This window comes from Malaclemys terrapin, chromosome 1 (assembly GCF_027887155.1).
Source record: "Malaclemys terrapin pileata isolate rMalTer1 chromosome 1, rMalTer1.hap1, whole genome shotgun sequence".
Classification (NCBI taxonomy): Eukaryota; Metazoa; Chordata; order Testudines; family Emydidae; genus Malaclemys; species Malaclemys terrapin.
In genome coordinates this window covers 188824789-188840508 of record NC_071505.1, presented here as the reverse complement: position 1 = coordinate 188840508, position 15720 = coordinate 188824789, and the positions used below count along the sequence as shown (strand labels likewise).

Genomic DNA, 15720 nt, shown 5'->3' with positions numbered 1-15720 from the left:
TGCCAAACAGCTTTATAAGGGAGCATTGTGCAACTTTAAATGAGCATGGTCCCTAATTGATCAGCAACGTAACAACAAAACAATGTTAACTGGGACGACTTTAAGTGAGGAGTTACTGTAGACATCATGTGAGCTGCAAACTCTATTAATACCACTGTTCAGGACCCTTCTCATCTGCAGGTGAAAGGGAGGATTTGGTCCATACATAAGCACAGCTATTTCTAGCTCTGTCTTAAAGCAAATAATATATCTTTGGGAAACAAGTATCGGGGTCCAGGTAAGATGCCTAAGAAATTGTAAATGACTTTCCATGCTTTAATACTGGTTGAACAATTTGATGAAGACCTGTAGTGTTTAACAGTGTATTTTCATGAAAAGGTTAATGTTTACATATGATTTTCTATCTGGCTCAGTTTGCAGCATGTAAGGAAAGTGGCTGCTATAAAGTCTTTCAAATTAATGTGTGTTTCTCATTAATTCTCGAACATCAACGAATTAAATATATCAAATAATGGACACTAGTGCAAGGGCTATGGAATGGTTTTTCTGTCACTCAGTAGTTCAGACATAACCTATGAAAAACACTATAAATTTAGAACAGCACAGAAATTAGTTATATAGCACCTTTCCTATTCAACAGGGTTTACAAAGTGATGAGTTAGATGCTGGCAATACAGTGACCGTGTAAGCACAGGGATTCTGGAGGAACCTGCTCTTCTGAGTGACCTTCTCTGTTTCTGCTTCCCATTTCAGCCCCTTCAGCTCTCCATGCTGTCCGTCATCTTTCAATCCCTTCCGCTGATTCTGTTCCCTACTTCTGCCACTCCCCCTGCCCATTCTCTCCCCACCACCTCAATTTCCCAGTGTCTGCCCCCTTTTTCTAGTATTCTCACCTCCCTTGCCAGCAGAACACACCAGGGCAGCCAGCCAGAGGTACCTCTGCCTCCTCCTCCCAGCTACCCTAGGCTTACTTGGATCCAAAAGAGGGACTTGTGAGAGCAAAGGGAGATGGAGGTAGTCCGCCTGCAAGTTCTCTACTATAGCAGCCAACTGTGGTTGGAAAGTGGATCTGTTGGGAAGTTCCTGAAATCTTGCTAGATGCCTGATATCCTAGGAGGGTTGCAGGGATGCCTTGGGAGCTGTTAAACAGTGTCATGTGAGTGGCTAACTCTTCCAATTTTAGATGCTTTGTTTCAAATTGTATTATTTTCTGATTTCTACCAGCAAACTCATGAATTTTGCTTAGTTAAAATGGCTACCATCTCTTATTACTTCCAGTGGGAGGGACTGACCAGGCTGGCCTCAGTTCTGATGAAACCATTTCCTGATTACTACCCCTAATAAAGATGGCCCCAACTTCCATTTTTTTCTAATAAGACAGAAGCCAGGGAATTAACAGGGGAATTAACCTCCCTCACTGGCGGGAGAGACTGAGACCCAGAAACTGGAAACAAAACAAAACATACTCCTGGGGAAATTCTGCGCCACTGCATATGCGCAGAATTTAGCGCCCCTGCAGATTTCTTTGCTTCCCTGCAGAAAAATGACTTTCTGACGGGGAAGCAAAGGGAAGTCACAAGAGCGGTCATGCAACCCTCTCCAGCAATATGTTTCGGGGCCCAACAGAGAGATAAATCACTGTGGGGCAGGAGGTGGGAATGGGGAAGACCTTGCTGGTGGCTCCTACCCTGCGCCGGCTCAGCTGCTAGTCTCGGCTGGGTTGGGGAGGACAGGACCTCTTCTCTTGTATGGCATCTAGAGCTGGGTCAGGCCCCCCTCCGGGCAGCGGGACTCGGGAGCAGCCGCTGCTGCAGCTCTCACTGCCGCGGGGGGAGGAAGTGGCCGATGGCCAAGCTCGGTGGCTGCGGCTCTGGCGCCCGGGCCCAACCCCCCCGAGCCCAGGCCTGTTGTGGGGACCCAGCAGCACGCACGCTGCGCCCAGCCCCTGGCCAGTCGCGTCTGGGCTGCTGCCCAGCTGGTGCAATCCCGCGGCGGCCCCGGGGCGGAGGCATCGGCAGCCCAGCCCCGTTCGTTCCCCTGTGGGACCTGAGCGGGACGGGGGGGGGCTGGGACCTTTTTCCCCCCACTCCGGGGGCCCCACGGGCCGCCCCCCTACTCTCCCTACTGCCCGACTGAGTCCTGCCTGCTCGGGGCCAGGCCGGACTCTCACTCACCCTGGCCCCGTGCTTCCCCTGCGTCTCCCAGGCCTCCCTCCAGCGCTTGTGGAGGAAGGGTGGTTTTTTTTTTTTTTGCCCTGCCACGCCCCCCCCCTCGTCACCCCCCAGATATTTGACTTGGGTGATCTGGTCACCCTATCCCCCCCACACCCAGACTCTCCCCGCTGAGCCCTAACCAGTTTCATATGGACCCCTGCAAAGTCCCATTACTGTTGTACCCAGAACTCCCCCCAACAAGCTCCTGTGCAGCCAGATTCCCCCTCTGCACCCAGATCGCCCCACACAGAACTCTCTCAACTAGGGTTACCATATTCTGTGCCTCCAAATGGAGGACACTCCACGGCCCCCGGCCCCGCCCCCAGCCCCGCCCACACCCCCGCCCCCTCCCCAAAGTCTCCGCCCCCTCCCCTGCTTCCCGCGAACATTTAATTTGCGGGAAGCCTGAAGCAGGTAAGGGGGATGTGGGGGGGAGGAGGCGCGGCCCAGGCTGGCCCCCCGGCGGCTCCAGCCTGGGTCGGCTCGGGCCCTGGGGTGCCGGCCCCGGCCGACCACCCCCGGCCCGCCCAGCACTGCCGGCCCCCGGCGCACCCCCCAGCTCCCCGGCTCCCCGCGGGCCTGGCTCCCCGCGGGCTCGGCTCCCCGGCTGACCGGGCTCCCCGCGGGCTCGGCTCCCCGGCTGACCGGCTCCCCGCCGACCCGGCTGATCGGCTCCCCGCGGGCCCGGCTGATCGGCTCCTCGCGGGCCCGGCTCCTCGTGGGCCCGGCTGACCGGCTCCCCGCCGGCCCGGCTGACTGGCTCCCGGCCCGGCACCGCGCCCCCGGCTCTCCCTCCGGCCCCGCGCCCGGCCCGGCACTGTGACCCTGGTTCCCGGCCCGGCACCATGCCCCCGGCCCCGCACCGCCGGCCCGGCCGAGCACCACCGAGCCCTCCCGATTTTCCCGGACATGCCCGGCTTTTGGGGATTTCCCCCCGGACGGGGATTTGAGCCCCCAAAAGCCGGACATGTCCGGGAAAATCCGGACGTATGGTAACCCTACTCTCAACCCACACCTGGCTCCCCCTCCCCCGCCACACTAAGGCCCTTGACACTTGGATCCTGGCTTGCTGAGCCTGCCTGCCCACACCTGGCATGGAGGGACAGGCCTGGATGGGTGCAGCCTCACCGCTGAGTCTGTGTCCGGAGGTGGGGAATGCACAGTGATCTCCCATTTCTATGCAGCCAGTGGCCTATGCGCCCCAAGGCCATGCTAGCACTTCCACATTTCTTTGACAATTTGTAGAATTTTAAAATATTGTGTGCAGAATGTTTATGTGTTTGTTTGGTGCATACTGCCCTCAGGAGTGAAAACACATCTGCAGATCACACCTGGCTACATGTGTGGGCACTGGCAGTGGCCACACACACTGGTTCCCTGCACGCCTCCCCCGGTGACCAGTCATGGGGCGGCGGTGCGAGACACACCAGCCCCTCAGCCACACAAACCCACAGAGGTAAGTCCCCTCCCCCACCCTAACGCCCTAGGCAAGTCATGGGCAGCGCCGAGCGCCGCGGCAGCCAATAGGAGTCACGTTTCCACCGTCCTCAATAGCACTTCCGTAGCGCCGCCCTCCCTCCGAAGGCCGCCACAGCAGTCACGTGATCGCTCCCCCCTCCCTTGTTTCCCCGTTCACACAAGATGGCGGCGGCTGTGCAGGCGCGGGTGGACGCTCTAGGCCTCCACCCTCTATGGTTGCGCGAGGCACGCTAGCCCGGCGCGGCACTCTATGGTGCGGTGCGCAGTCGCTTCCCCTTGCTGCCGCTGGGGCTGGCTGGGCGGGCCGGCAGGTGGCGCTGTGACTGCCCGGTTATCATGCTGCGGGGAGGGGGAGCCGGGGCTGGGCCGCGGCGCGCTGCTGCGGGGCGAGTGTCTGGGCTGCGCGGTGCCGGGCCCGGCGGGATGTTCCGCAAGGCGCGGCGGGTGAACGTGCGGAAGCGGAACGACTCGGAGGAGGAGGACGAGGAGCGAGAGCGGGACGAGGAGCCGCAGGAGCCGCTGGGGGCGGACGGGCCCGGCGAAGCCGCCATGGCCCAGGCGGCCCCGCTCCTGCCGCTTCCCACCGGCTGCGTCCCCCTCGTCGTCCCCGCCCTGACGGGCTACGGAGCGGGGAGCGGCCTAGGCCCGGGCTTCGGCCCCGGCCTGGCCGCGCTGCTGCCCCCGCCGCCGCCGCCGCCACAGCAGGGGAACGGGCTGCCGGGGGCCGGGCGGGCCAAGGAGCGGAAGCGGCTGCGGGAGAACAAAGAGGCGACGGCGCCGCGGGCCAGTCTGCTCAGCTTCCAGGACGAGGAGGAGGGTGAGTGGGGCCGGGCCGCCCTGGCTGCACGTAGCCAGCCCCGGGAGGCCGTGCCCCGTCGGGAGCTCGTAGCTACAAAGCTGCCGTCCGCCTGTCGGCTTGTGCTCCCGCGGTGTTAGGGAGGCAGGGGGAAAGGCCTATCGGTCCATCAGGCCAATCCACCCCTGCCGGTGTAGGCCCTAGTTCGTCCTTCCCGGGGCCACGTGTGACTGTGAATTTACCTACCGCAATTTTGTATTAAGGCAAAATGTTGAACGTGTGGTTTCCCCCAATAAGGACTAAGTGGAAAGGAAAACTAGCACTTAAGGGGCGGGGGGAATATCACAGTGATTCACAGTATATTGTTTAGGTAATAAAATGAGTGATAAGGTGTCTTCAATTTTTGATTTAAAAGTTAGATAAAAAGTGCACGTGCGGGTTTTTTCGTTTGCCTTCTCTTTTTGAGCCTTTAAGATGCAATGAGGGGCTTATTTTTACGTTTTAATCTGCAACTGGGATAGTTACGAATGTTTTTAATGAGATTCTCGTGTATTGATGTGATTCCAGAAGTTTGGGCTTCAGGAACAACACCTGTTATCACAAGGCTTATGATGAAATAATCAGAGTTTATAGCACTGAAAATATATGCAATTGCAGTGCCTACTTGTGAAAACTTTTATAGTTCTTGTATTTAAACTTTGAATTTCGATTTGTGGGATACTTTTGTTAGTAACTGTACTATGAGGTTGTGCTGTGCACCACGTGAAAAGACTTGACAGATGGTAAATATATTTGTGAGTTGTAGCTGACCAATCTGTTCCCAGGTCACTTAATGTTTTCCGATTTTCTTTGTTAAAGAAGCTGAAGAAGTTTTTAAAGTGAAAAAATCAAGTTACAGCAAAAAGATAGTAAAACTACTGAAGAAAGAATACAAAGAAGATCTCGAAAAATCAAAGGTTAAACCAGAAGTCAATTCTCCAGCAGATGGTAATTGCAAAACTACTCCTAGTAGTAACTTGTATTAGCTGAAAGATTAAATACTGTTCATAAAAATGAGTTGCGTTAAAGATGCAGTGTCAATTCTGTAGGGGGACTGAGCATTTTAATACTTAGAGTGCTCTGCATATTTAGAGCAGTCTGTATAAGCATTAAGTTAATTCTCATAAGCACCCTTTTGGCATAGATGAAATTTAGCCCCATTTTATTGATGTGGAAATAGATGTGGAGAGGTGAGGACACTTACTAGAAAGCTACACAGTGAACCCTCATTAGAGCTGGGATTAAAACTGAGTAGTTCTTGACTCTCAAGCCTATGCTAATTTCTTTAAATCACGCTGTACTTCTATTTTCTAACAGCTAGAATTTGGAGCTGCATCTAGCACACTCCTCTGCCAGGATGTGCCCTCTCACCACAGGTGCTAAAAGGAGAGCATTGAAGTGAGGGAGAAAATTGAGGGGTTGGCAGAGTGGAATTCCTTACGTTGAGATTCTATGTTAGAAAAAGTGACCTATATCTTTGTGTTTCAAACTAAGAACTGGAACAATGCGCATGGGGAGGTGAGGCAGAGACTGAGATGAGAACAGGCTGGAGGAGTGGTTGGGCAAAAAGCTCTCTAACCATTAGAGTACATACCCTTAGAACCTTGAATAGAACGTAGGGTTCCGGAGTTTCACCATTCCTGCTAATAACCGAAGCTTACTGGCAAAGTGTGTGCTTCATCTCCCTCTAACAGCTGGCCCACATGGATGATGGCAACCTACTACTGCTATCAGTTACTGTTAGCTTAGGTGGAGAGTCTATGCTGTGAAGGTTCATGGCCTGCTGATGAATTATGTGAGGCCTGGTCCCCACTAAGCCCCCACTTCGGACTAAGGTACGCAAATTCAGCTACGTTATTAACGTAGCTGAATTCGAAGAATCTTAGTCCGAATTTACCGCGTGTCCAGACGCGGCAGGCAGGCTCCCCCGTCGATGCCGCGTACTCCTCTCGCTGAGCTGGAGTACTGGCGTCAACGGCGAGCACTTCCGGGATCGATTTATCGCGTCTTAACCAGACGCGATAAATCGATCCCAGAACATCGATTGCCTGCCGCCGGACCCTCAGGTAAGTGAAGACGTACCCCAAGACTCAGTATGGTTTCAAATGATGGAATTTCTATTTTTTCAGTTTGCTATTAAAAAAAAAAAAAAAAACGCTAGAAAATTATATAAAAAATTCCATTAAAGGAATGTTAGTTATAAAGTCAAGCACTCAAAAGTGAGAAAATGCCAGAAAATTTGGCCACAGTGTGTCTGATGTTACAGTTTATGATCACGTAATTAAAGACTAACTTTGCCCCCTGGGATCCCTGCCTCAGTCAGTGCACAAAATTTATGTTGCTCAGGGAGTCAATCATGGTTGTGTAGTTAATAAGCCTGTTGTCTTTAGGACTCCTACATCACTTGTAGCAGAAAATCTAGACCTGCCCAGGGATGACATGTAGAGAATGAGGCAGAGGACTGCAGGAAGTAAAAGGATGGTTTTGTAGTTTACTCAGTTCAAAGGAACTGTGAAGAACTGGATTCTATCCCTTCCTCTGCCATAGAGTACCTATGTGATGCTGGGCAAGTCATCTAAACCAAACTTTGCACAGATGGCTACTGTGTTCCTCTTTTGTGCCTATCTTGTGGCAATTGGGGTTGGATTTGCAGAAATGCTGAGTGCGCTCAACTGCAACTGAAGTCAATGAGATCTGTGCTCTGAACAAATAAAGAGCTATGAAATGTTAAATTCACTGAAAATTCAGGCCATAGGCATCTTACATTGGGCACCCAAAATTAGTGTGCATTTCTGACAATGCCTCTGTGCCTATTCCCCTTTTGTAGAATGGAAATAATATTGCCTTACCTCACGGGTGTTGTGAAGATGAATGTATGTTTGTGAAGCACTCAGATGTTACAATGGAGAGTGTCATAGAAAAGCCCCTGTTGAAATGAATAATTATGTCTTCAAAGCAGTGTTTGAGTGGTGTGCAGTAAATCAGGTCTGGAGCCACACACTGATTAATGAAAATAAAATATTGGACAGTTGCTCATTCAGTGGGTACTGTCCATCTTGTGCAATGAGTGAGGCAGGGTTCCTGTGCAAAAAAAAGTGTGTTCAGTAATTGAAGAGTGTCATAATGCATATGTATGCACAGGCAGCCTTAATTTTGACATTTCCTGACTCTCAAATGCTTGACTGTGTGAACTTCATATTTAATGTTTTCTTGGGTGTCTTCCTGTCTGAGACTGGTCAGACTGTCTAGTGTGAACTTGAGAAGATTTCAATGTTTTTTTTATAGAAGCCACAACATACAATGTGTTCTTCCCCTTGTAAATTCAGTAGTTAAAAATTAATGTGATTGCTGGCTTAAATATAAGCATATCTGGTGGTATTCTTTAAAAATGCATTTAAAAAATGTTCACAGAAAGAAACTGAAGTATAGGCTTTTCTCTTACAGCTGAACAGGCCATAGAGAAAACAGGACAGGTTAAGGATGCAAACCAAGAAGATGGGACTGCAAACAGTGAACAAGGTGAAGAAGAGATGGAAGTCGAAAGTGAGAAGGAAGAAGAAAAGCCTAAAACTGGGGGAGCTTTTTCAAGTGCTTTATCATCTCTGAATGTTCTCCGTCCAGGTTTGTACTTTATAGTAAACCTAGTTTAGTGGGTTTGGAAATGTTGTCTCTAACACTTGGAATGTAAGAACTGATATCCAGTCAGCTGTATGCACTCTTCCCAAGCTCAATATCTATACATCCTCAAACAGATACTAGAAATGAAAATTTAAAAGTAAATGGAAGTGTCCACTTTCCAACATTCATCCGTATTCTGCTGGTCCTGTGGAAGAATATAGTTGCACACTGTTTTTGAAGAATTATGAAAACTGAACTGATTAATGTAAGAACTAAAATAGGACCATTTAATTTCCACAGTTTCAAATAGCAGAGTTTAATGTGCTGAAAACAAAGGCTGTAACAAAATGTTTTGTTTTCTTAAGTTAGGTATTTATATGGATTCCTTCAGGTGCCAAGTTCATGGCATAATATTTCAAAATAAATCAAAATGAAGCATAGCTCAAACTGGAGTCTCTGGTCTTTAAAAAACTAAATAAACACCCCTTCTAGTTACAGCATTTATTTTTCCTAAAACTTTGAAATATTGAACGTCCTCAAAATCCACCTCTATATTTGATATTCTGGTAATTCTCCAAGTAACCCATCTTATGGTGCAGGTTGGCATTATCCTTAATTTAGGCACCAGAAAATGTTCTTACACTTTTGACCTGTATTTGAGTGTCTTGAATGCTGTTAACTTGATTAAATAGAATAAGAAACACTTTCTTGAGACCCTAGGGGATTTAATAACTAGCAAATTTGCACATAAGGAAACTTTTTGTCTGGGGAATAAGGTTGTTGCCTGCATGCTCACAATTCACAGACAGCCATAAACATGAAGTAGAGGGAAAAGATCTTATACTTGTGCCTAGTTGAAAAAAGAAAAAGATTTCTCCAGTCAACCCACCAGACTAATCTGCTTTGCTTTTAGAAGAAATAGCAAACTGATACAGTGGGTACACTTCAGATAACTTCACGTTTAAATATATTACCGGTTCTAGCATATTCCTCCTTTTAAATTAAGGGAATATTTTAATCGTATTCTCGAGAACTGGAATTAATGTTTTAAGCGTGTTTACAGAAAATAGGTGGCTGAACTTTCCAAACAGAAATTCCCTCTCAAAATAATGTAACTTGGGTACACACAGCAAACGAAGACTGCTTGTACGGAGTTTTCAGGCATGTCTGCTGCCTTGTTTCCCTTATTCATCCAACTTTCCTTAGTATCTTTATCCTACTCTGTCAAATTCTGTGGCAGTAGTTCTCAAACTGGAGGTTGGGACCCGTCGGGGGGTCACGAGGTTATTACGTGGGGGGGATCGCAAGCTGTCAGCCTCCACCCGAAACCCTGCTTTTCATCCAGCATTTATAATGGTGTTAAATATCTTGTCTTCCCTGTCTTTGCTGGAGGACTCTTAAGTTCTTACCAGCAGAAGGGGGAGCTTTCTTAGGCCTCAGTGGAAAGGGGTGAGAGTGCTTTAACCATTAAAAATCTTTTCTGCTTGGATTCATCTGTTTTCCTTACTGATAACAAATACTGATGAGTTGATGTGTCTGCAGTACCATTTTTCTCAGCTGGTGTGGAAGTAGACAAGTAGCAAAGAATCTCTAACTGTGAGTTTGGATGCAGTGATTGGCTGTTTAACCTTGTAAACAAACATATGTTTCCAGGAGAAATCCCAGATGCTGCTTTTATTCATGCCGCTAGAAAAAAGCGTCAAATGGCTCGTGAACTTGGGGACTTTACGCCTATTGACAATGAGCCAGGCAAAGGCCGCCTTGTTCGAGAAGATGAAAATGATGCTAGTGATGATGAAGATGATGATGAGAAGAGAAGAATAGTATTCTCAGTGAAGGAAAAATCCCAAAGGCAAAAGATTGCGGAGGAAATAGGTAAAATGTTTTTTGAAGGAAGGTAGCATATCTAATAAATATAGAAACTATTTTCATTGTAGGTTACTCACCCTGACCTTTACAAGCCCTTAAACAAAATGTTCTGCATAGCTAATAGCAGTTCTGGTTTCCCATAATCCACACTGTAGTTTGGTATAGAATATTTTATTTGAACTCAGTGTCCTAAAACTTTAAGGTCCATTTTAAGGAATTATGGTAAAGTAGAATCTAGCTAAGACACCCTCAATTTGCACACGAAAATGGCCCCTTTTTGCTTTTGAGCAAAACTTTGATAGCACAGTGCTTTTCTGAAGTTTGATGAAAACTTAATTACACAAAACATTTGGTGAACTCTTAAGTATAAACTAATTAAAGCTATGCTTGTCAAATGAACAAAATGAATCATGCCATATTATTTTGATTATTTACCAACTTACATGTAAAATGGATTTATGGCAGATCTCCTAGTCATGGAAGATTAGCAAGATTCTACTACACAGACTTGTAATAAGCATTAGATGTTTTTTCTTATTCCTATTGTTTATGTAAATTTAATTATTGGAATTTGGAATGAAATATTCTTGGTATAAATCCATTATCTTCATTTTTATCTTGTCTGTTCATTTCCCTGTGTGCTCAGGTATTGAGGGAAGTGATGACGAAGCTCTCGTAACTGGGGAACAGGATGAAGAACTCAGTCGATGGGAACAGGAACAGATACGAAAAGGAATTAACATACCTCAGGCATGTATTCAGATAGTTCAAAAAAGATGGGGTATTTTTTGGAAAAAGTATAGGATTTTTAACATTTCAGTGCATATATTGACTAAAACTTCCCCAAACTCAAACCAGTATTATGCTTGCTGGTATAATTTGATCTGATGAGATTAGTGGTGTAACTTTAATTTATAAAGTCCTCTCATATGGAAGTAGGAGATGTCTTGATCTTACTTTCTATCCATTATGGAAGAGTAATGAGCATTGTGGTAGCATTGACCAGCACTTACTAGCTATCTAGGGCCAGTAAGTAATGAAGCTTTGAAGTGAGCTTTGTTTCTATTCTTCCTGTGCAGAATGTTAGGCATGCATGGCCCAATACTGCTGCGACTAAAGTCATTGGGAGTTTTGCCACTGATTTCAGTGGGAGCAATATCAAGTCCACAGTGGCAAGACATTATAATAAAATCTAAAGCCTTAATGAACATACACGGTGCATCTGGGATGAACAATGTCTGAGCCTAGTTTTGACTAGAGCTAGGGGAAATGTTTTGGCCAAAAAATGCAGATTTGGGTTGAATGAAAAAATTTGTGAATTCATGTTGGATTTACCAAACTCTTTTGGTTGGGGGGAAAACGTGTTAATAAAAAGACACCTCCCAAAAACCTCAAAACATTTAATTTTGACACTTTTAAAACAAAACATTTTGATTTTTTTTATATTCAAATCAACTTTTTGTTTCAAAATTTACTATTTTCTTTTTGTTAATGACCTATTTCATTTTGGATTCAACGAAAACTTTGACTCAGAATGATTTTTTTTTTTTTTTAGTAGTACCGTCAGCAAACTGAAAACTCATTTGTACAGCTCTACCTATGACCTCTTGGGGAAGACTCTTATGCCTTGTGGTAGCTGCAATTCGTGGCTTTGCAGCAATGGTGAAGTAGCTGGCTCAGAGTTGGAAGGGGACACTAGTTGGCCTTACAAACAATTTTAGAAAACAGTTTTCAAGGGCTTTTATGGCATGTTGTTATGCTGTATTAACAGCAGAGATTAGTACAGCCTAGGATATTTAGTAATTGGGTGTTTCAGGCTTGCTGAAAGTAGAACTCCTCATTCAGTAGTATGCCATGAGCTATTACTACAAATAACAATAACCATGCTAAGAAATTCTCCATGGAAGAGATTGCTTCTGTTAATTACTGTACACCATAATTTTGTGAACACATCTTGGCTCTGTTTGTTCCCATCTATCTTTCATTAGTGGGTTATGAAAAATTTTAATAACCATTGTGATTTGAAAAATTTCTGCCTTTGCATATAAAATGTCAAAACTAAATTACAAAGTAATCTTTTTAAAAAGAGTAACATAAGCATTTTGAGTATTACATGTCTTGTTTCTGTAGGTTCAAGCAAGTCAGCCTACTGACGTGAATAATCTGTACTACCACAACTCTTACCAGACAATGTCTTATGGTTCATCGTATGGCATTCCTTACACTTATGCTGCTTATGGATCATCAGAGACCAAGTCTCAAAAAACAGATAATATACTTCCTTTCAAAACTCCCAGTAATGAGATGACTCCTGTTACTATTGATTTGGTAAAGAAACAGCTTAAAGACAGGTAGGGCAGACCATCTTTTTTAGACTTAAAAGACTTGTCCTCAGCTTTTTATTCCCTCAGGCACCCTTTAATCTCGAGCAAATGCAGAATTTCATCGCTGGAAAACCACTGACTTGGCACATCATTTAAAAAACAAAACAAAATGAAGATGACATTGAAACTTCATTCAAAAGTCTGCTTGGATTTCTTCTGTGGAAGTGACGCTTTTAAAATGTGGCAATTTGATCTTGTTGAAGACAGATCTGAGGTTGCATCTTCTGGACACTGAAAAAATCTTGTAGTCAAGAATTTAAAGGACAGTGAGATATTTAGCTTACGAAGTAACATTTTTATGAAGTGTGTAAATCGGATTTTTTTTCCTGAATACATAACAATCTTACATTTTAGGCTAAAATCTGAGGGTTTTTTAGGGCTTAAACATTGTAATCTCCTTGTTAGGTATCAAAAAGATCCTACTGCATGAACAATCCAATTGCAATGAGAAATATTTTACAATGAACAGCCCACACTTTTTGTAATATCTTCAAAACTGGTTTGTATGCCCCTTGTCTTAAAAACTTTCCATTAGCTGAAGTGAGTCTAGTCAATGCACTATAATAAAGGCTGTGTTATAGATGATATTTTGTGCTAGATATAGCATATGCCTTTGCTTCTAATTTAATTTCTTAAGGCTCAGTCTTGCAAGGTTCTAAGTGCCTTCGACTCCTGTTGAGATTAACAGGAGTTGACTGTACTCAGCACCTCGCGGAGTCTAGCCCATCATAACTTAAACTACTATCCTTGCTGATAAGAACTGGAGAAGGGAGAAAGCACTGACAAATCACAGGTAGTGAATGTATCTTAAAAATATTTTCCTTATAGAGATTTGGTACTTGTGCTCTCTTATTCTGAAACAGATTAATATCTCAACAGTTTCTGTTATATAGACTTTTCGATGTAAATTTATTTATCCATTGTCCCTCAGGTTGGACTCAATGAAAGAATTGAACAAAGCCAATCAGCAGCAACATGAGAAACATCAACAAAGCCGAGAGGACTCTACCAAGGCAATTGAACGATTAGAAGGGTCTTCTGGGGGTATTGGTGAACGGTATAAATTTTTGCAAGAAATGCGAGGGTATGTCCAAGACTTGCTTGAGTGTTTCAGTGAAAAGGTAAGGATGCAAAAACATTAATCTCTTTTCAATAAAACAGAAGTAGGGAAGCTTAGTACAGGCCAAACACATGCCTCCTTGTACTTACCCCCACACACAAATAAAAAAATCTGAGCATACTCAACAGAAGGTTTGGTTTTAGAGGTGATGAAAAGTCACGTTTTCATCACACTAGACTTGTAAAGAGAAGTCTCACTTTTACAGTATAACAGATCTCTGGTGTACTTCCAGTTGGAATGTAAGTGCTGACTTGACTGAAATGTGTGGTGTTTTTTTTTTTTTTTAGAATGTTCAAGAAATTGATTTTTTTTTTTATTATTATTATTATTTACTCACACTTCCATATACACAGATTGGATGCCATGTTAACGGATAAAGTTAGTATCCATTATTGGTGAATTGTTAGATTGCATTGAGGTAAAACGGGGTTGAGGTGCAACACTAACGTTTTCTGGAAGCATTAATGAGTGCCATATAACACATTGCTGCTTTTTGCTGTAAATTTTCTGCTAGTAGAAAGCTTAAAATATTCAGCAGGGTTCTGATATCTATTTGGCTGGAAAAGTTTTAGAATCAGCATAGCTAGCTGAAGATTTCAGAAGTTTTTTTTTTAAGGCTACTCTGTTGTATACTTCTAACTTGGAAGAATTAATTTTATCTCCCATTTAAGATAGTGGAAATATCCTTTATACTTCAATTCTGTAAATATTAGTATTAATAGTTAATTTGTATGGAAATCTAATCTAAATTTACTATAGTTAAATTTGGTGAAAAGATTACATGCTAATGATCTTATGGGTCATGTGTACCGTACACAAGTGAATTGCAATACAGAGGAGAGAGTATAGATGTAGGCTTTATAACTCGTCTTTCCCTGAAAGTGATTTCTATTTTATATGCAATAGGAAGCTATTACATAAATTACATAAGCCAACAGAACTGAGTATTTAGGATGGGGAAAGTGGCAGCTTTTACTTTTTCTATCTGTAGGCTTCCCTTCACACCTACCAAACATTCAGGTTGATAAAGCAATTGATTCTTACTATAGTGAGATTAGCTGCTGTCTGTTGCTGGTGGAGCTCTTCAGAAAATCCCCCATCTGTACTCTGAATCTTCACCACTACGTATCAAGCAGAATGCCTCTGAACAACCTCTGTGTAAGCACTTGAAACACATTACTCTCTAACTTTTTCTCTGAACAGAACAATGCCAGTTGAGACTTCATCTAATCTTTTTAATGTTAACAGTTAAACCAGTGATCAACCATTTAGGGGAAAAAATATTGGGAATAAATAACTACCTTGGTCCTCAAAACTGAGCTGTGTGGAAGGTGGACTGTGTTTATTTCATTTGATCCACTAGCCATACTATAGGCTGCTTAACTGAAGAAGCAAAATTTTTGAACCTGTAGCATTGTTAGCTGACTATAGGTAATGAAGTTGACAACTTATTACTGCCTCATTTTGTTGTTGTGTGTCTAAAGTACAATCCAGATAAATTATGGACTTGGCTTCTCTTCTCAGACCTTGTCTTTATTCAAAAGTGCACCAGTTTAAAGGTGGGACTTTTTAAAAAGACTGATTTTAAACAACTGTAAAACAGCGTGGACATTTAATTTGTTTTAAACCAGGTTTATTTAAAAAAAAAAAAAGTGTCCACACTGGTTTGCAGTTTAAATCAGTCTTAAAAATCACACCTTCATGTTGGTGCAGTTCTGAATATGTACAAGACATTGGTCTACACTAAAAAATTAACTGAACAGTAATGGACCAAAACCAGTTCTGATACTAACAGTTGAGTTATTTTCAACATTGGTGTAGGGGATCTGTTGCTGACAAACATGGGCAAAAACTGGTCAGTTTCCTACTATACATGGAGGTATTTGAGACTTGAATTTGTTAAATCTGCATTCCTTTAGTATGTCATTGTCTACTCTCATCTCTCTCTGGATGTTCTATAGATGACTTTTTAGGGGAAAAAATAGGCCTTAACTTTAAAATTTGCTAAACCTTGTGCCTATATAAAGCAATACTTTCAATAAGTTGCCAAAAAAATTACTTGTAAACTAAGCCCTTGATTCTACAATTGACTGCACCCAAGCATAATCCTGCATCCATACAGAATGACTTTGGCTTCAGTTGAAGTCCACAGAGATACATACACAAAGTGAAGTGTAAAATTGGGGCCTAATGCAGACAGTT

At 44.2% G+C, this 15720-nt stretch overlaps 1 protein-coding gene across 2 annotated transcripts in view; it reads left to right on the top strand.

The window, feature by feature from the left end:
- The first annotated feature begins 4041 nt into the window (after positions 1 to 4041).
- PAXBP1 (PAX3 and PAX7 binding protein 1) overlaps positions 4042 to 15720 on the top strand; it is a 34725-nt gene continuing 23046 nt past the window's right edge. The window contains exons 1-7 of one of the 2 annotated variants that reach the window (XM_054048281.1): positions 4042 to 4509; positions 5347 to 5475; positions 7972 to 8148; positions 9799 to 10020; positions 10661 to 10764; positions 12145 to 12365; positions 13330 to 13519. In XM_054048281.1, the coding sequence (XP_053904256.1) occupies positions 4116 to 4509; positions 5347 to 5475; positions 7972 to 8148; positions 9799 to 10020; positions 10661 to 10764; positions 12145 to 12365; positions 13330 to 13519 (1437 nt within the window). In that variant the 5' untranslated portion in view covers positions 4042 to 4115. The remainder of the gene's footprint in view (positions 4510 to 5346; positions 5476 to 7971; positions 8149 to 9798; positions 10021 to 10660; positions 10765 to 12144; positions 12366 to 13329; positions 13520 to 15720) is intronic. The other variant, XM_054048291.1, reaches the window with a different exon arrangement.